The following is a 21,836-nucleotide window of genomic DNA, read 5'->3' as shown; positions in this document are numbered from 1 at the left end:
TTGTACATTTAACTTCCTATCTTCCATCCAGCTTTATTGAGGTATAATTAACCTATAACATTGTGTAAATTTAATTTGTCCTACTTTTAATTTAATCTTTATGTACAAAGTGGATTTATTTTGGGCAGGATAGAGTTAGTTGGTTCTTGAATTTTTTTTTTTTTCCAGTCTGACAATTACTGCCTGTTAAGTGGGGTGCTTACACCATTTGAATTTAATGTAATTATTACTATGGTTTGATATGGATTTACCATCTTACTACTTTTTTTCTATTTGCCTATGTGTTCTCATTTCCTCTTTTTCGTCTGTCATTTGGATTACTTGAGAATATTTGGATTTCATTATAGCTCCACTTCAGGCTTATTAGGTATACATCTTTGTTTTATATTTTAGGATTTAGCCTAAATCCTAAATCTAACCTTTCACTGTTTACCTTTAGATAATATATCACTTTTTAGTTGGGGTAAGAACCATACAACAATATCACTCCATTTTCTATCATTTATTTGCTTCTAAACATGTTAAAACCACACAGTTCATTTTGATATTTTTACTTTTAATTATCTTTTAAAGAAATGAAGAACATATATTTTATGTTCTAGTTTTCATCCGTTTCTTTCTTTCTTTCTTTCTTTTTTTTTTTTTTTTACCAATCATCTTTTATTAGATGTTAATTCTCAACTAGGATATGAAAGGATTCAGGGTGCTAGGCAAAAGTGATGTCAAGAATGCAGAATGTGCCTCCACACTGGGCCCTCTTCAGTGGTTCACCATATTCTGATGACGCCCTCTTTTTTTCACATTGATATCCTATTCTAGGACCAGTAGTAACCTCTTTGAAACACTCCAGCAGTGCCATTAGGAGTGGAATTCTGCATCAGTATCTAACATGGCAGCTCTCCTCGTTTGATATCCATAAGCTTCTTCTCCTTTATTGGTACAGATGATGCCATCTGAAATCCTGGGTGTCTATTACATCTTGTTTTCAGACAAATCTGATGTTCTTTATATTTTTTGTTTAGATAAAGGTTTTTGTTGTTTGTATCATATTTCTTCTACTAGAAAACTTTCTTTTAAAATCTTTGTTACAGCCTGGTGGAAATTCATTTTATCAGATTTGTCTGTTGGAAAAATTTTTTTATTGTGTCCCCGTTTTTAAAAAAGATATTTTCATTTGCTTAAGATTTTTGGGTTTATAGTTTTTCTATTAGTACTTTGAAGCTGGTATTCTATTATCTCCTGGCTTACATAATTCATGACAAAGAATCTGCTGTCATTCTTATTTTTGTACCTCTGCATTTAAGTTTTTTTCCTTCTTACTGTGGTTTGACTGTACTTTTTTCCCTTAAATCCTTCTTGTTATCTAGGCTACTATTGGGATGTGTGCTTGTGCAAATGTGTGTTTAATTTTGTAGTAATCTGAGATATTGTTCCTTCCAGTTGTTTGTTTCCTTATCACTTTCTTTTTTAAAATCATTTCAGTTGTACAGATGTTATATCTTTTTAATCTCTCAGCTCTCTGATTCTCAGTTTCTTCTCCCCCACCTTTCTTTTTTGTATTTCAGTAGGAAGAAGTGATACACTTTTCTTCTTCAAGATTCTTTCTTCTTCAGTGATTCTTTCCTTTGTTGTGTTCAGTCTGACGATAATCTCATTGATTATTATTCCCTTTGATTAGCATTCTTTTTCTCTGATACTGTTTTTTTATATCTTACATTTCTACTTGTCTCATGTTTATAGCTTTCATCTCTTTGTGCTGAAATTCCAGGTTTGTTCATATATGTTTTTTACCTTTTCCTTTAAAATGTTAAGGTTATTTTAAAGTCTTTGATAATTGTAAAACACGAGCTGTTTCTGAATCTTGTTCTTTTGACTGTCTTATCTGCGGAATGTAGTTTCTTTTCTTGCTTTGTATATATGTGGTAATTTTTTATTGTGTGCTAGATATTTTTTTTTCCTGTTTGAACAACAGAGGCTGAGGTAAATATATATGTGCTTAGTAATGGGTATACCTCTTTCAGTTTGTTAATAGGTCTCATTTGAATCAATGGGTTAGTGTTGGGTTTGTGTTGCTATATAGTTATCTTTGGTGCTCTAAGGACTTCACATTCCTTCAGCACAGACTGCTGTTAATGGACTTATTGAGAGTGTGGAGCAAAGAACGGTTTCTACTAAAAGGTGAATCAATACAAAAGATGAATTCTCCCAAAGGTGGATAAGTTTATATGCCTCCTCTTCCTTTGGAAGGGTTTGGGATTCAGTCCATCCTGTTTCCTAGAAACCTCAGCTCTCTCATAGCCTTGATGAAAGTCACACTTTTATAGATTAGTGGCTTTTTAATAATTTTCAGATTAGAAGCAACATTCTCTTACCACTTTTTATGTAAGTGAAACTGGAACTTTCCCTTAAACCAGATATACATACATGCATTTATTTATTTATTTATTTATTCATTTCTTTTTTTTTTTTTTTTTTTTTTTTTTTTTTTTGTCAGAGACAGAGGGAGAGAGAGCAAGCACAGGCAGACAGAATGGCAGGCAGAGGCAGAGGGAGAAGCAGGCTCCCCGCCAAGCAAGGAGCCTGATGTGGGACTCGATCCCAGGACGCTGGGATCATGACCTGAGCCGAAGGCAGCTGCTTAACCAACTGAGCCACCCAGGCGTCCCTATTTATTCATTTCAAACCAGACTTTTAAAGATAACTTTAAAAGAGGGGCGTGTGTGTGGCTTAGTCTGTTAAACATCTGCCTTTGGCTCAGGTCATTATCCCAGGGTTTTGGGGTCAAACCCCATATCGGGCTCCCTCGTCAAAGGGGAGTGTCCCCCCACTCCCCACCCTCTTCCACCTTCTTGTGCTCTCTCTCTGTCTCAAATAAATAAATAAATAAAATCTTTTTTTTTCTCTTTTGTTGTCGCTGTTTTATTTTTTATTTATTTTTTAATTTCTTTTCAGCGTAACAGTATTCATTGTTTTTGCACCACACCCAGTGCTCCATGCAATCCGTGCCTTCTCTAATACCCACCATCTGGTTCCCCCAACCTCCCACCCCCCGCACCTTCAAAACCCTCAGATTGTTTTTCACAGTCCATAGTCTCTCATGGTTCACCTCCCCTTCCAATTTCCCTCAACTCCCTTCTCCTCTCCATCTCCTCTTGTCCTCCATGCTATTTGTTATGCTCCACAAATAAGTGAAACCATATGATAATTAACTCTCTCTGCTTGACTTATTTCACTCAGCATAATCTCTTCCAGTCCCGTCCATGTTGCTACAAAAGTTGGAGGCATCCTTTCTGATGGAGGCATAATACTCCATAGTGTATATGGACCACATCTTCCTTATCTATTTGTCCATTGAAGGGCATCTTGGTTCTTTCCACAGTTTGGCGACCGTGGCCATTGCTGCTATAAACATTGGAGTACAGATGGCCCTTCTTTTCACTCCATCTGTATCTTTGGGGTAAATACCCAGTAGTGCAATTGCAGGGTCATAGGGAAGCTCTATTTTTAATTTCTTGAGGAATCTCCACACTGTTTTCCAAAGTGGCTGCACCAACTTGTATTCCCACCAACAGTGTAAGAGGGTTCCCCTTTCTCCACATCCTCTCCAACACATGTTGTTTCCTGTCTTGCTAATTTTGGCCATTCTAACTGGTGTAAGGTGGTATCTCAATGTGGTTTTAATTTGAATCTCCCTGATGGCTAGTGATGATGAACCTTTTTTCATGTGTCTGATAGCCATTTGTATGTCTTCATTGGAGAAGGGTCTGTTCATATCTTCTGCCCATTTTTAAATATGATTGTCTGTTTTGTGTGTGTTGATAAGAGAGAAGAACCACATGGTCCTCTCAATTGATGCAGAAAAGGCATTTGACAAAATCCAGCATCCGTTCCTGATTAAAATGCTTCAAAGTATAGGGATAGAGGGAACATTCCTGAACTTCATAAAATCTATCTATGAAAGACCCACAGCAAATATCATCCTCAATGGGAAAGAGCTTACAGCCTTTCGGTTGAGATCAGGAACATGACAAGGATGCCCACTCTCACTACTCTTGTTCAACATAGTATTAGAAGTCCTAGGAACAGCAATCAGACAACAAAGAGAAATAAAAGGTATCCAAATTGGCAATGAAGAAGTCAAACCTGTCTCTCTTTGCAGATGACATGATTCTTTATATGGAAAACCCAAAGACTCCACCCCCAAACTACTAGAACTCATACAACAATTCAGCAACGTGGCAGGATACAAAGTCAATGTACAGAAATCAGTGGCTTTCTTATACACTAACAATGAAAATACAGAAAGGGAAATTAGAGAATCGATTCCATTTACTATAGCACCAAGAACCATAAGATACATGGGAATAAACTTAACCAAAGAAGTAAAGGAACTGTACTCGAGGAACTACAGAACACTCATGAAAGAAATTGAAGAAGACACAAAAAGATGGAAGACCATTCCATGCTCTTGGATTGGAAGAATAAACATTGTTAAAATGTCTATACTGCCTAGAGCAATCTATACTTTTAATGCCATTCCGATCAAAATTCCACCAGTATTTTTCAACGAGCTGGAGCAAATAATCCAAAAATTTGTATGGAATCAGAAGAGACCCCAAATCGCAAAGGAAATGTTGAAAAACAAAAATAAAACTGGGGGCATCATGTTACCTGATTTCCAGCTTTACTACAAAGCTGTGATCACCAAGACAGCATGGTAGTGGCGTAAAAACAGACGCATAGACCAGTGGAACAGAGTAGAGAGCTCAGATATGGACCCTCAACTCTATGGTCAAATAATCTTCGACAAAACAGGAAAAAATATACAGTAGAAAAAAGATAGTCTCTTCAATAAATGGTGCTGGGAAAACTGGACACCTATATGCAGAAGAATGAAACTCCACCATTCTCTTACACCGTACACAAAGATAAACTCAAAATGGATAAAAGACCTCAACGTGAGACAGGAATCCATCAGAATCCTAGAGGAGAACATAGGCAGTAACCTCTTCGATATCAGCCACAGCAACTTCTTTCAAGATATGTCTCCAAAGGCAAAGGAAACAAAAGCAAAGATGAACTTTTGGAACTTCATCAAGATCAAAAGCTTCTGCACAGCAAAGGAAACCATCAAGAAAACAAAGAAGCAACCCACAGAATGGGAGAAGATATTTGCAAATGACAGTACAGACAAAAGGTTGATATCCAGGATCTATAAATAAAATCTTTTAAAAAAAGATAACTTTAAAGGAGCTAAACACTTTCAAGATTATGGACATAGACATAGAGAGTGAATGAAGGGGAAAGAACTTTTCTAATGTTATTCAATTTCTGCTTTTAACTTGGCATAACATCTATTGTGAAAGTTGCATGTGCAATTTGAAGTATGTTGTAACTCAGGAGACAAGAGTGAAAATAATGGAAATAAGTTAAATGACTTAAATTTTGGCTCTAACTATGAAGATACTGATATATAGAAGATGCCCATAACAAGTTTGGATAAATTTTCTCTCAAGAGTTGTGAATGGGAAAAAGTAGTATTTTTAACTTAATGTACTTTACATATATGAATTGAAATATGAAGAAGTAAGTCCATTAATGATAAATTATATAATATTAATACAATATTTAGATTTTATCTCTATTCCTAAACGATTTTTTCCCCTTCAGATATTTTACCTACCTTCATATGACACTTTTTCGAACAGTACATGGTACAGTACATTTAAAGTCTGTAAATGTTGGGGTGCCTGGGTGATTCAGTTGTTCAAGTGCCTTACTCTTGGTTTTGGCTCTGATCATGATCTCAGGGTGTGAGAGCAAGCCCTGCATTGGGCTCTGTGCTCAGTGCAGAGTCTGCTTGTCCATCTCCTTCCCTTTCTGTCCCTCCTCTCTGCTCATGCCTTTGCACATGTGTATGCTGTCTCAAAAAAATAAAATCTTTAATTAAAAAAAGAAAATCTATAAACCTTAAATGATGATTAGAGGACTGATATACATAAGATGTTGCAAAAATCTTCGGGCATTTATTTCAGAGTGGAAGCAGACTTTCTTTGGTTATTTTCTTATTTTTAATTGAAATCAGTTCTTTTTTTTTAAGATTTTATTTACTTTGACAGAGAGCACAGCAGGGGGAGTGGCAGGCAGAGGGAGAGGTAGAAGCAGGCTCCCCACAGAGCATGGGGAGCCCAATATGGGATTCAGTTCCAGGATCCCAGGATCATAACCTGAGCCAAAGACAGTCGCTTAACCACTAAGCTACCCAGGTGCCTGATATCTGTTCTGTTTTTTAGCTATCCGACTTAAAGCTAATTACCTAATCTCTCATAGCTTCTGTTTCCTTTTCTGACAAGTTAAATAATAATGCAAAACTCAAAAATACGTATCTTGTGAGGAATTACGTATTTTGAATGGTATATGTTAAGAACCAAATACAACAGCACTTTATTATAGGTCCTTAGTACGATAGGTGCCACTCTAAGTAAGTCAAGAAAGACTTTTTTGCTATCTCTGTCTCTCTCTCTGTAAATAAAATCTTAAGAAAAGGAGGGGGTGCTTATTGGGTTAAGCATCTGCCTTCAACTCAGGTTATGATCTCAGGGTCATGGGGTTGAGCCCCACATTGGGCTTCCTGCTCAGCAGGGAGTCTGCTTGTCCCTCTCCTCTCTACTTGTGCTCTCTCCTGCTGTCTCCCTTGATATCTCTCAAATAAATAAATAAATAAAAATTTAAAAAAATATATTGTCTGGAGTAATCAACAAAGAGTAAAACAAGCGTAAAAGCAAGGACTCTATCATTTTGACCCAAGAGGTTTCTGATTCATAAACAGTTACAATAAAATAAAAAATGAAGTTGTTTTCATTTCTGCAATGGGTAACATCATATTATTTAGAGTCTTGCCAACTCTGTACTGTTACTGTGTATGTATTTTGTATACAGGAATTATCTATTATATAAATTTGAGACTTTTAATCTAAGAATGGATAAGCTCTGTTTATTTGCCATAGATGGTGTACCTTCAATTAAGAAGGACAAATTCTTTTAACCTTTGAAAAGTTTTTTAGGGGCACCTGACTGCCTCAGCTGGTAGAACATGCAACTCTTGATCTTGGGATCATGAGTTCAAACCTTAGGTTGGGTGTGAAGCCTCCTTAAAAACAATTTTTTTTTTTTTTAAAGACGATGTGGCATTTGGTTTTCATGGCATTATTTCTTAGCAGATTTTGTGCTATGAATTTAGCAGGTTACCTTTTCTTGCAAGAAAGGGTATAAGAAGTATTAAGGTTATACTTTCTATCTTGCTTGAACCTTTACCCTTCATTAGTTCATGGATAGCTGAAAAAAGTTGAAATAGAACACGAAGGTCTTAATATATATGCTTCTCAATATGAATACAAGTTTCAAATGTTTTTTCTGTAGGATAGATATATCACATACATGAAACAAAGGCTTTAATCTAACATTGCCTTCCACATTTCCAGCAAGAATGTAAGCTGATATTTTGACTCTTTCATGCTTAGGGTTTATTTACCCTCTCTTAAAAGGAATTTATAATAAATCAGTGTTTTTAATTCATATAGAATTTTTTATTCTGGCAGATTGCCTTCTCAGTTGGTTAGGTCATTTAAACCTCTGAGCGCATTGGAGACAAATCTATGAATCTCAGTACTGTCCTGAAATTTCTGCCCATTTGGCCAGACTCTGGATAATATGGTTGTAAGATTCCCAATTTGCTGGTTCCCCACTTCCCCACTTAATTCCCCACTCAAGAATTCTTAGTGTTTTAGTAAAAGGAAAAAAAAACAGAACAAAAAAGAAAAGTTTATGAGCACTATAGTTCTTTAAAAAAATTGTTAAAATATACATGAAATTTACCTTTTTAGTTGTTGTTAAGCATACAGTTCAGTGGCATTAAGGATGTTCAAATTGTTGTGTAACCATCACCATTATCCATGTCCAGATTTTTTCCATCTTTCCAGATGAAACTCTGTACCTGTTAAACACTAACTCCTTATTCTCCCCTTGCCCCACCTGCTCCCTAATTTCTGTCCCTATGAATTTGACTAAGGAGACTTATAGTTTTGAGGTAATTTAGATATTCAAACCCACAGTGGTTTTAAAGTTGTTAGAAAGTAGAATTTGCTCTTGTTTTCCTTTGCTGAACTGTCCCCAGTTTAGAGAAATTACGGATTTTGAAGAACGAAGTAGCAGAGAAGATGAAGCCATAGTTTGGGAGGAGACTCACAGATTTTGTTGCATGTGAAATAAACTTAAAATTTTGGTTGTTGCTTTTGGAATACAAATCTCCCTGTAGATGTAGTGGTTTAAGAGGATGTGATAGTGATAAAAAGAGATGTATTACACACAGCATATCCAAAATTTTGGATACAACGTATTTGAATCCCAGACCTATCCTGACTGTGCTATAAGTTGGTCAGACTCTGGCTCTCCAAAATTTAGAAATGAATGTTTAGAGGTTCCATCAGTATATGCATGTTCAGTACTTCAAAACAATAAAAATCTGAAAGAAGCATTTAAAACTACTTGCCCAGAGCTAATGAGAGAGCTTCGGGGCTATACCTGCTCTTTAGTAGATAATGACATTGAAAAAAAACTGGATTTATATTTTATACTGTGTATCCCTTATAATACATTTCTGTGCTTGAAAAAAATATAAGAAAGACAACAAAACGAAAAGTAGGACCAAAATTTTTTTTTTTTAAATCCTCTACTGGTGGGTTTGGGAAAGACACAGATAATATATTTTTGGTCTGTGATCCCGTGTCTAAGCTTGCTTAAGGTTACAGATTCTCAGGGGAGACATCCTGCCCCCACCCTCCATCTATCCCTTGCAAGTTTCTCTGTGGTTTCTTTTTTTGTGTATGTTTTATATTTTATTCCCTATATTTATTGCTTCTCAGATCTTGTATTTTCACTTTGCTTTTGGCCTCTGTCTTCCTTTTATGCTGGCTCAGAATGCATTTAAAAATGGTTTTTCAGGGGCATCTAGGCTCGTCTCAGGTCATGATCTCAGGGTACTGGGATTGAGCCCCACATGGGGCTCCCTGCTGGCAGGGAGCCTGCTTCCTCCCTTTCTCTCTGCCTGCCTCTCTGCCTACTTTGATCTTTGTCAAATAAATGAAAAATCTTTAAAAAAATATGTTTTTCATATTTCATCCATCATTTTGGTTGTTTTTAGTTATGACTGTTGTTCTAGATATCTAGCCTGCTGTGGGGTGACAGTCTTTATACATTAAAAAAAAAAAATCTTGCAATATATTAACCTAGATCTCTCTGTATACCTACCTTCCCCATTTTGTATCTCAGTTCTTAACGCTTCTATATTAAGAAATTTTTATAAAATTTGCAAAAAATTAAAATGCTCTTTAAGTGATTATTATATTTCTAAAATATGTGTATTATTTTATAGTTACTTGAAGGAAATTTTGCCAAAGAAGTCAGCCATGAAATGGATGGACTTATTTTTCAGCCTATTGGAGTAAGTTGTGTGCCACGTGCGTGTTTTTGAGTGTGTTGTATATATATAAATTTGTGTCTACACATATTTACAAAGTATAAAAATATATATATATAAAGTACGTTTCTTGAGATATATTTACTTAGGATTGATTACTGCTACAATCACTGCCTATCCTTAAATAAATTGTTTATTATAAGATATTTCATTTATACTAAATACACATAATGGTACAATGAACAGTTGTTTGCTTTTCACTTAGCTTAAGAAATAAACATTGGTCATTATTTTTCAAGGAAGTCGGTCTTTTGGTATAATTAGTTTTTTAATAATTCTTACAAAACAAATGTTAATTTAATTTCTTACTAGAAATCTATCAGTAACATTACATAAATGCTTATTTCTGTAGCCCATTATACCTTTAAATATTAATATTTCTAAAATTTGTTATTGATGCGTGAAATTAAAAGAATTTTTAATATTTGAAGAAATATAATTATTTGACTATTACAGATCAAAGTTCTGAAACTCACTGAAGAACTTGCACTAACTGACTGGTTAAGTCATATACTTGGAGTAAGTTACATTTTACTCTGATAGATGGTTTCTCAACATTAGCACCAGTTACGTTTTTTGCCAGATAATTCTTTGTTATGAGCAGCTTTCCTGTGTATTATAGGGTGTTTAGCAGCATCCTTGGTCTGGACTTACTAGGTACCAATATTACCTCTTCCCCCGATCCCATCTCTCCAGGTTGTGACAACCAAAAATATATACATTTACTGCCTGCTTTCTGGTGGAGAGCAAAATTGCCCTCATTTGACAACCTGTGCTGTATTGCATTGTTTCTCAAAATACGGCCTGTGGACAAGGAACTTTACCACCACCCAGAAAGTTATTAGAAAAGCAGCTCCTCTGGGGCAGCTGGGTGGCTCAGTTGGTTAAGTGCTTGCGTTCAGCTTAGGTCATGATACCCAGTGTCTTGGGATTGAGCCCTGCCTCTGGCTCTCTGCTCAATGCGGAGTCTTTCTCCCTCTGCCCCTCTCCCTGCTTGTGCTTTCTCTCTCTCGTTGTGTGCTCTCTCTCAAACAAATAAATAAAATCTTTTTTTTTTTTTTTTTAAAAAGCAGCTCTCCCTAGACTTACTGTCAGAAACCCTAGGAATGGAGTCCAGCCACTTTGAACTTTAACAGCCTCTCCACTGTGATTCAAATGCATGTTCATGTATAAAAACTACTCTGTAGGAAAGAGTTGTATTTCATGTACTACACCTCATCATGTGCTGTAGTTTGCCTCATATGCTGCATTTTTCCTTCAGTAACTATCCTTAGAAATTAGGGTATGGTCTAGCTATGAAGTTGTAAAGAGAGACATCAAACTGGGTACCTGGAGAAAAGGGAGGGAAACTAGTATTTTTGAAGACTGTGTATAGTAGAACTTTACTATGCAAGTTTAGGTATAATGTGTTATGTGATTGGCTTCTGCTCTCTTCCAGACCCCTTACCAAACAGGTAGAAGCTCTTCTGTAGTCAGGCAAGAGGTGATGGAGGAGAGTTAAGAGGCTGGGGACAGAAAATTGTAGAAAAATATCTTCGGAAGGTAGAAGTTAGATCTTTGGTTCCAGTACTTTCTAAGCTGACCTTCCTAAAACGAAATCAAGTCTAAAAATACAGTAATCACATAAATTTTACTTTGTTAAACTCATCGTTCATATCCATGTGTATATGAGGTTTGGTATTTGTAAAGAGAAATGGCCTGACACAGGAGTCCAGGGAAGTCAGCTGGTGTGCTAGTCTGTTCTGATTCGAATGACCACACTTGTTTATTACACTGGGTTGAACTGATAACTAATACGGCAGGTCTCTCTGTCTTTTCTAAATATGTGTGGATTTTTTGGTCCAACATAGAAATTTCAGAAATAGTTAGGCTGCTGAAAAATTCTTGTTACAAGTTCATAGAATTGCTTGAATTTAATTTGAAGAAAATTCATGTTTTAACAGTATTAAATCATCTCAGTGAATAGGTTTGCTCTTTCAGGTCTTTTTCTGTTCCTAATGGACTGTAAGTTTTATTGTTATTGTCTAATTTCTAGATATTAGTATTTTCCATTTTTACAGTAAGTGGTGTCTTTATTTGGTACTTCTAATGTACTGCCACATTGTGATTGATTTGTTTGTTGATTCAAGAATCTAATAATTGCCTAACTTTACATATTGGCCAACACCTCTAGCACTGGTTTAAATATTGACTTTATTGGGTAGAGGAGAGGGAGACATTCTTACTTTATTCTCAACTTCAAAGGGAATGTGGCTAATTTTTCTCCATTAAGTATGTTTTTGGTGTATTTCTCTTAGAGAGCTTTTATCATGCTAAGAAAGTTTTGTTTCTATTCATACAAAGGTGGTTTTTTTTTTTTAAATTTTGTTTTTTATTTATTTGACAGACAGAGATCACAAGTAGGCAGAGAGGCAGGCAGAGAGAGAGGAGGAAGCAGGCCCCCGCTGAGCAGGGAGCCCAATGCGGGGCTCGATCCCAGGACCCTGGGATCATGACCTGAGCCGAAGGCAGAGGCTTTAATCCACTGAGCCACCCAGGTGCCCCCAAAGGTGGTTTTTTTCATAAAAACATCCTTACATTCTGACATAAATGCTACTTAATCATGATATATGTAGTTTTTAATATCCCTTTGGATCTATGCTACCTTATTTCTTATGTTTTTTTTTTTTCCTTTTTATATATATTCAAAATAAAGAAAGTAATATTATGGAAAAAATATTAAGTTCTAAGTAATATGTAATAATACATGCCCATGGTTTTAAAAGTCAAACTATCATGACTTCTGTTGAAAAATAGAACAATCTCTTTTTCTACTTTTCCCCATACTTGGAGTACCACTCCTAGGAGGTAATTATATTCTGTTGTTTTAGCTGTGTGTTTTTTTTTCTTTTCCCTCCCTACAAAATCTGTTTATGGTGCTCTTCCTTGGTTTTCTGTTTTATACATGATCTGCCTACTCTCTGCTGTTGAAGAACAGGATTGAGCTCTTTCACTCCTCCAACATCATCCCTTCTCCTTCTGTCATCCCATTATAATTATATCCCATTTTTGGTCAAATGAATATTCAGTATTTGTATTTCTGTGTTAACATAAATATTGTTCACATCAGAGTCAAGTTGTATAATATTTTATTTTCATAGAAAACTTTTTTCCCCTGAAGTTAGGAATTGCCTTTTATGTTTTGATTTGTTATGATAATCACTACTTCTTCCCTTAAACTTTTTAAAAGAACTGTTAAATTTTTTTTTCAATACAGTAAAATTTATCAAGTAACATATCCAGTTTGATTTCTATTTGAAGGCCTTCCCTCTAAAGCCTTTCATTGTGTAGTCCCGCTGCATAGTTTTCTCTCCTTGGGATTTTTCTTCAGTGTCCTTATCCTGGAAATTTTCAGCTTGTGGAACAAAATAAGGATTATATTTCTTTGTTATTTAAATGAGATAGCTTGGCCCCTTCTCACCTCTGAAGAAACTAATCACAGTGCAATGTAATACTGCAAGGATGACTTTTTCCTTCCTAGGTTTTTCCTTTTTATAATTGTGCCCTGAGATTTTAAACTTATCCCATATTTGGCATCCTGATTCTAGCCATCAGATTCTAGAAAGGTGAAATTCTGATGAGTTCTTAGACTGACCATATTCTTTTATGCATTTGCTGCCATCATTTCTACATTGATGTTGTTGAAGATGGGATTTTCTAAGTTACTCTGTTAGTCTGATGGTAGTCTTTGAGAGTATAGAGGAGAGGGAAAAGTAGTTTCTGGATTTTGTCTTTGTCACCTTAGGCATGAGCACTTAATCTCTTTTAGTTCTTTGGGCCACACACACATATACATGCGCATCACAAAACTGTTCCTCTGTCATTACTGTTAAATTGGCTTGGTCAAAGTGACTTCTAGCCTTATATACAACTTTGTCTACAAGCAAATCTTTTTCATGACAGTCTAGGTCCTGGTCATGAATCTGTACGTTCGCCTTCCCTGACATGAAGTTTCTCAGATTCTTCGAGGCCAACTGATCTCATTCTGAGGCCACCAGACCAAGAGAGATGTAATGTGACTGAAAAGAAGCAGCAGTTAGGGCCTTGATGAGATTTGGGTTCCTGTCCATTCTCCGTCTTTCCCCTGCTCTCCATTTCATAGGCATTATGGGGGGTGTTTTGCTTTTTTGTGAAGCCAAAAGAAATTTTTCCCTCTTTTCTCTTGAATACTTCTTACTTGATCGCTAAATATTTTTATAACTAAAACAGATCATTTAAGTGATTATTCTCAAAGCAAAAAATATCTCCCAAGATAACCTTGCTGTTCTTATACTAGATAGTAGCTACCACCTCAAAAGGTAAATATTGATTATGATTTTGTCTCATAAATACTGTGAGTTTCTCCAAAGTTATTAGTACTTTCCTTTCTTATTTATCTTTATATGTCCAGTGTCTAGGATAGTGTTTGGCCCAATATGTCTTACAAAATGTTCATCAAAGAAATGAAAATATTTCATTAGATTTTACCTCTAGCCTTTCAGATTTGACTGGTTTTATATTTTACCAATATAGGCAAACGTTTTTTTTTCTTCAAGTTTTTATTTAAATTGTAGCTAATTAGCATACAGTATAAAATTAGTTTCAGATATAGAATTTAGTACCTACAACAGGCAGTGCTCATCACATCTTAATCCCCATCAGCTATTTATACTGTTCCCTGCCCACCTCCCTTCCAGTAACCCTCAGTTTGTTCTCTATAGTTTAGAGTCTGTTTTCTGGTTTCCCTTTCTCTCTCCCATTCTCTCCCCCCCCACATTCATTCATTTTGTTTCTTAAATTCCACATATGAGTGGAATCATACAGTATTTGTCTTTCTCTGACTTACTTTGCTTAGCATAATACTTTCTAGCTCCATCCAGGTCATTGCAAATGGCAAGATTTCATTCTTTTTTTTTTTTTTTTTTATGACTGAGCAATATTCCATAGTATATATGTACCACATCTTCTTTATCCATTCATCAGTCATGGACGCTGGACTGTTTCCATAATTTGGCTACTGTGGATAATGCTGCTATAAATATCGGGGTGCATGTATCCCTTCAAATCAGTATTTTTGTATCCTTTGGGTAGATAACTAGTAGTGCAATTGCTGGATCATAGAGTAATTTTCAACTTTTTGAGGGACCTCCATACTGTTTTCCAGAATGGCTGCACCAGTTTATATTCTCACCAATAGTGTAGGAGGGTTCCCGTTTCTCTGCATCCTCACCAACACCTGTTGTTTCCTGTGTTTTTAATTTTAGCCATTCTGACAGGTGTGAGGTGACACCTCACTGTAGTTTTGATTGTATTTCCCTAATGAGTAGTGATGCTGAGCATCTTTCCTTGTGTCGGTTAGCCATCTTTTTTTTTTTTTAATCTTTTTTTTTTTTTCAGCATAACAGTATTCATTGTTTTTGTACCACTCCATGCAATCCGTGCCCTCTCTAATACCCACCACCTCGTTCCCCCAACCTCCCACCCCCCCACCTTTTCAAACCCTTCAGATTGTTTTCAGAGTCCATAGTCTCTCATTGTTCCATCTTTGGAAAAATGTGTAGTCATGTTTTCTGTCCAGTTTTTAACTGGACTGTTTATTTTTTGGGTATTGAGTTTGATAAATTCTTTATAGATTTTGTATAATAACCATTTATCAGATATGTCATTTGCAAATATCTTCTTCCATTCTGAAGGTTGCCTTTAGTTTTGTTGATTGTTTCCTTTGTTGTGCAGGAGATTTTATCTTGTTGAAATCTCAGTAGTTCATTTTTGCTTTTGTTTCCCTTGCCTCAGGAGACATATCTAGTAAGAAGTTGCTATGGCCAATGTCAAAGATGTTACTGCCTGTGTTCTCCTCTAGGATTTTGATAGTTTCCTGTCCCACATGTCTTTAATCCATTCTTTAAAAAGGTACATATATTTGAGATCTCACACCCTAAGATCATGACCTGAGCTGAAATCAGGAGTTGTATGCCCAACTGACTGAGCTACCCAGGCACCCCGTCTTTAATCTATTTGAATTTATTTTTGCATAGTTTAAGAAGTGATCCAGTTTTCATTCTTCTGCATATTGTCCCAGTTTCCTAACACCATTTGTTGAAGTGACTGTCTTTTTTCCATTGGATATTCTTTTCTGCTTTGTCAAAGATTAGTTGAACATGTAGTTGTGGGTCCATTTCTGGGTTTTCTGTTCAGTTTCCATTGGTTTATGTATCTGTTTTTTGTGCCATTACCATACTTTCTTGATCACTACAACTTTGTAATATAACTTGATGCCTCCAGCTTTGCTTTTCTTTTTCAAGATTCCTTTGGTTCTTTAGGGTCTTTTGTGGTTCCATACAAATTTTAGAATTGTTTGTTCTAGCTCTGTGGAAGATGCTGGTGGTATTTTGGTAGGGCTTGCATTAAGTGTATAGATTGCTTTGGGAAATATAGATATTTTAACAATATTTTTTCTTCTAATCCATGAGCATGGAGCTTTCCCATTTCTTTGTGTCATCTTCAGTTACTTTCATAAGTGTTCTTCTCTAGTTTTCTGAGTATAGGTCTTTAACCTCTTTGGTTAGGTTTATTCCTATGTACCTTATGGTTTTTGGTGCAGTTGTAAATGAGTTGCTGTGAAACACCACATTACTGAGAAAAAGGATAAGAATCATATGATCCTCTCAATAGATGAAATGCATTTGACAGAATACAACATCTATGCACCATATAAACCCTCAACAAAGTAGGAATGGGGGAACATACCTCAACATAACAAAGACCATATATGAAAAACCCATGGTTCTATATCCTCGATGAGGAAAAACAGAGCTTTTCCTTTAAGGTCAGGAGCAAGACAAGGATGTCCACTCTCACCAATGTTACTTAACATAGTACTTAGAAGTCTTAGCCTCAGGAATCAGACAACAGAAAGAAATATAGGCAGACTTTTTAAACATCTATAGCTATTTTATTTTTCTTGTTGTACATGCATATGTATAATCTATGCTCAATCTTTTTTTTTTTTAAGAAAAATTTCATTGACTTTCTTTAAATTCTCACTTGTTTCCTTGCAGAATCCCAAATGCAAACACTTACTCTTCATGAAACGAAAATATGAGCTTTGCTACTTGCATATTCTTCTCAGAGACTTTCTAGTGGGTTAGAATTGGTCTCTTTGGTTCTCCAGTTCTTCATCTATAAAATATACAAGCTGTAATAGTTTAGTTCTAAAGTTCTATAATGATCATATGAGGATCAATGTATGTGAATATAAATTAACACTTAAGAATTCCTTCTTCCTGCCAGTATTAGGGAAAATGTATTGGGTAAATAATTCTTAATAAGAGAGAATAAACTCTTATATTACTTTCCTGAAAACAACATATCTCTTAAAAGGAAATTTATACTGTTGCATTAAATAAAATAGAATTGTTATGAAGTTTATTACTAACATTATATGACTGTATTTCTATTATTTCCTCTTGCCATGATATTTCAATAGAATTTTCACTTTTGCATGCTAAATTATTAAGATTACATAGTATTTGGAATGGCTTTGAAGGGGTCACATTTTGTTCATCAGTGGAAATTGTCAGTTTCTTATTAGCCTTTCTGATCTTTAGGTTAGCATATATCTACAAAGACTCATTTTGTTATTAAAAAGTATTTCACAGGGGTTCCTGGGTGGCTCAGTGGGTTAAGCCTCTGCCTTCGGCTCAGGTCATGATCCCATGGTACTGGGATCGAGGCCCGCATCGGGCTATCTGCTCAGCAGGGAGCCTGCTTCCCCCTCTCCCTCTGCCTTCCTTTCTGCCTACTTGTGATCTCTGTCTGTCTGTCAAATTTAAAAAAAAATATTTAAAAAAATAAAAAAATTTCACTACTTATTTTTATAAAAGTTTAATTGATGACACAGCACTATACTGTACTTGTTATTAATCTTTGGTTAATTCTTTTCATTTTCCATGAAATTTTAATGATTATAGTGTTTCATTTCTAATTGTAATTTCTTATGAACATTTTCTATCTAGTTTTTTATTTCTTAAAAGTACACTTAGTCAACTCTGTCTTAATTTTTACCACAGATGCATACCTTTCACAGTGTTTGTAGTGTACCCTTTAGTGGGACTTCACTATTAATAGATAGATTGGCATCTGACTGTAAGAAGGTTGTGGTACTTAGTCACATGTCTACCCATTCTGTTTAATTCTTTGGTGGGTTTTTTTGTTTGTTTTTGGTATTTCTATTGTGTTTGTGTTAAATCTTCTGAAGGGTATTCTGAATGTAAAATATATTAACTCTGCCATCCAGAATGGGCTCCATTTAGCATGAATCCATTCAGGAGAGCACTTTCCTTGCTCACATGCAAAATTTCATTATAGGCAACTTTGTAGTATTTTTTTTTTTTACAATTTTTAATTTGCAATTTCAGTCTGATTTTTCTATTCTTATTTACTGTGTCCTGAGTTTGGGCTACCACCACAGCAAGGGTCCTTTGTATTTCATTTTCAAATTTTTGATTTACCAAAGCCACAAGTGAGACTATGCTTGGTTTCTACACAGAGATTTGTGGCTTTTCTACCTCTTTTAAAAAATGAAAATATAAGTTTCTGTTAGGTAGGTGAACTTGAATGACATCATCAATCATTGTATTCATGATATTTCTGCTAAAGAAAGCAGAGTTTAACATCTATTTTTCTAATAATTCATAACTCTTATGATTTCTCTTTATTGCTTTCAAAGAAGGAATACTTAAGTTTTTTCTTTCACCTATTTCTTTGGGATTGAAACCACTGTGCTCACCTATTTTCATCAAGTTCCTTTTCTTCAACAAATAAAATGGCCTTTTTCTGATTGCTGTCGCATATCCAAAGGAAAGACGTTAATTTTCCTTTGCAGCAGCTCTTAAGTTTTCAGTATAAAGAGGTAAGATCAGAGTTGATTACAGACAGGTGTAGCTTCTAGTGGTGGGACATGTGATTTTAGATGGTCCAGAGACAGAGCATTAAATGACATTGCATCACACAATAAGAAATTTAGTTCCATTCCAGTTTTTATTTATTCTCTCAGTTTATAAAGAGAAAGTCTGTTTATTACAACCAACTAAGTGTGGGCCGGTTTTACACTATTTAAAGGCAGTATATTTACTCTAATTTAGTATCCCTGATTCATTTTCATCGTATCTAATTTTAGGGCTACTTATTAGGGCAAGCAATACCATTTTCTATTCATGGTATTAATGCTATACTATTTGGATGAATTTTCCTGATTATCTTTGGGGGCCATTTTGCAATCTGCCACAGGTACCTAGCTTGGTGTGGTATTTCCGACTCATAGCTGTAGAGCCTAATACCCAATGTAATTTCTGATTCTGTCCTTGCGTGATTTGTGAATTACCTTCCTTTGTTAGGCTTTCTATTGAAAGCAAGTTCTGAATGAGAATTTAGGAACCTTAATCAGACCAAGAACCAATTTTTGATGTAAAATTTGCCAACATTTCTAAATTTTTCTTTTGGGGAAATCTAAAGCCTTTCATGAACTCAGCTTTAATAATTAAGTGCAGGCAGGGTAAGTGATGGACACTTACGGCAAATTTATGTACTGTAGTATAGTAACCTTATATACCTTATGGTATTTTTTTTATCATGTTAAAATATGTGTAAATTTTTCACCCTTTATTTTTAAATTGGGAGTTATCCAAATGTTAGAATTAGTTCTTTTCTCTGGAATTCTTAGCCTCTTCAAAGACCAAGGCTCCAGGCTCTTCCTTGGTTGCATTTGCTTGGGCTATTAGCATTCTTGGATTAGAAAAGATAATGGGGTGAGGGTCCACTATTCAGTAAGTAAGCTTTACTGAACTTTCCAGTTGTTTCCCTCTTCTATTACACTTGAATCTTCTGGACTAGAGCTTTGGTCCTTCGGTTTTTCCACAGTGTAAGGCTATCTCCTGCCTTTTGCCTGGGGTGGAGAGGGAACCTAGAGGTTTTAAAATGTTCCTTATAAAGATTTTCAACCATTCTCCTTGTTTTCAGTACCATGCCTCAGCTTTCCCCCACTTGGCAACCTTCTCCATTATCTGTTCCCTACATTATCTGATCTGGTCCATTCTGGAGAACTGTGGCTGCAGCATCAATTGTTTTCATTGATATCCTCCTCTGCAAACACTGGGTATTCAGTGCTCTGTGCTCTACTAACTTCTCCATCTCCTTTCTGTCTTTCAGAAATGTATTGACATGTTGTTTTCGGCTGTTGTCTTCTCTCCCGTTTCCTTTTCTGTTGATACCTCTTTTCTGTAACTCCTGCTTTAGTGAGCTTTCATATCAAAGTGGATATAAATGCACCTGTTTAATTCACCGTGTTTATCAGAAAATCTCCCAAACTTCTCACAATGTGGTATTGCATCCCTTGGCTCCCTTGATGGGAAAATTCAAATAAGTGAAGAAAGGAACTGATCTAGTGACCGTTCTAGCAATCTGAGTGACTGTTCTAGCAATCTGAGGAGTCTGCGTCAAGTAGAGAGGCAGTCCTGGTTGGGGTAGACAAAGTTTGGTTTTTAACCTCTAATCCATTCTCTGATACCACAGAGATAGTCCAAAGGTAAATAAACGGTGAAGGATGAAGAGGATTCCTGGTGCATCTACTTGTGAGAAAACCCTTTGGCCTATATTTGTTTGGTGCTAATTACTTAAAACTTAGCAAGAAGTTAATTCTGCTCCATTACATTAATTATAGTGGGTGAATTGGAGTTGAATAAAAGGTAGAACATATTACTCCTGCTAAAAAAGAAGAAAAAAGAGAAAATACTTGAATCTTGGCAAAAAACTGAATAGTGATAAAGATACTATATAAAGGTGGTGATTCTAATGAGGACAAAACCAAACACTGGCTTAGAAGAAAGTTTGCTTACCATCTTATTTAATGTCCTGTGTTTCATTATCTATAAGAAAAGGAAAGCAAAGTTAATTAATAGTATGTTCAGGAAAATAAATTTAGAGCTTTTTTTTTGTGATTAAAAGGAATGCAACAGTATCTGAATTACTAAAGCACAGAGCAATCATTATCATGAAAGCCTCAATTTAAACAAAGTAAGTTGCATTTACAGAAATTATAGAAAATCAGAGCAGAAAAGATACTTCCCAGATTAGCCCAGTGGTTTCAAAACACTAATTTCCAAAGTTCTGGGTTTCTGTGAACTACCTCAGGATCACCTGGGAGGGATAGGTTACGAGGTAAGCATTGTGTTTACATCATGACAGCTCTGATTTCTTTCTTTTTCATATTATTGTAGTTTTAGATAAGATTGTATTTTTAAAAGGGCTTTATCTAAGTAAATATTGTTTGAATCAGTTGCTTTTTTTGAAAAGTCGCCAATGATCTTTCTTCACTGCAAAATCAAGATCATTTTTCAGACTATTTTTTTACTCAGTCATTTATTGTAGTCTGTACTTCTGTCCACTGTTTTTTTTTTTTTTTTAAAAGATTATTTATTTATTTATTTGACAGACAGAGATCACAAGCAGGCAGAGAGGCAGGCAGAGAGAGAGGAAGGGAAGCAGGCTCCCCGCTGAGCAGAGAGCCCGATGTGGGCCTCGATCCCAGTACCATGGGATCATGACCTGAGCTGAAGGCAGAGGCTTTAACCCACTGAGCCACCCAGGCACCCTGTCCACTGTTTTTTAAAATACTCTCTTTCTTGGTGTCTGACACCACATGCTCCTAATTTCTTCTAGTCTTATACCATTTCTTCTCCATCTCATTCAAGCTCTTTGTCTTCTACTACTCATGAAGTTTGGACTTTCTCAAGGCTTAAAGTTCTGGACCTCCATTCTTTCTCATGCTCTACTCTCTCCCTAGAAATCTCATCCACATCCATGACTTTAGTTATGTCTTATAAGTCAGACTTTTGATTTCTGTTTAAGCTCCATATTTGTTTATCTAATCTCCTACCTTGATATACTGCTTTTTAAAATTTCTCAGAAACACTAAAGACTCAATACATTTTAAAGCCAAACTCCATTTCTACCCCCCAGACAAACAAGCAAACACACAAACTGTAAAAACCTTTCCTTTCCCAGCATTTCCTACTCCACTTATTTAAATTAGAAATCCAGATGTCATTTTTGATCCATGTCCAAGTCTTGCTCTATCTTCCTGCTTTATCACTGAAATATCTCTTGAGTTACTCCCTTTTCTCTCAGTGACCTCTACCATAGCTCTAAAATGACTTAACCATTCATTTCCCTTTGCATAATCTGCTGCAGTGGCATCCTAAGTGGTCCTGCAACGTTCACTTTGTCT

At 35.6% G+C, this 21,836-nt stretch overlaps 1 protein-coding gene across 2 annotated transcripts in view; it reads left to right on the top strand.

Annotated features, from left to right (window-relative positions):
• RNGTT (RNA guanylyltransferase and 5'-phosphatase) overlaps window positions 1-21,836 on the top strand; it is a 350,824-nt gene that overhangs the window by 154,896 nt on the left and 174,092 nt on the right. For both annotated transcript variants that reach the window (XM_047733713.1, XM_047733714.1), the window contains exon 12: window positions 9,431-9,499. In XM_047733713.1, the coding sequence (XP_047589669.1) occupies window positions 9,431-9,499 (69 nt within the window). The remainder of the gene's footprint in view (window positions 1-9,430; window positions 9,500-21,836) is intronic.

This window comes from Lutra lutra, chromosome 6, assembly GCF_902655055.1.
Source record: "Lutra lutra chromosome 6, mLutLut1.2, whole genome shotgun sequence".
Lineage (NCBI taxonomy): Eukaryota > Metazoa > Chordata > Mammalia > Carnivora > Mustelidae > Lutra > Lutra lutra.
Note: the sequence above shows the minus strand (reverse complement) of the source record. Positions and strands in the feature narration are given on the sequence as shown.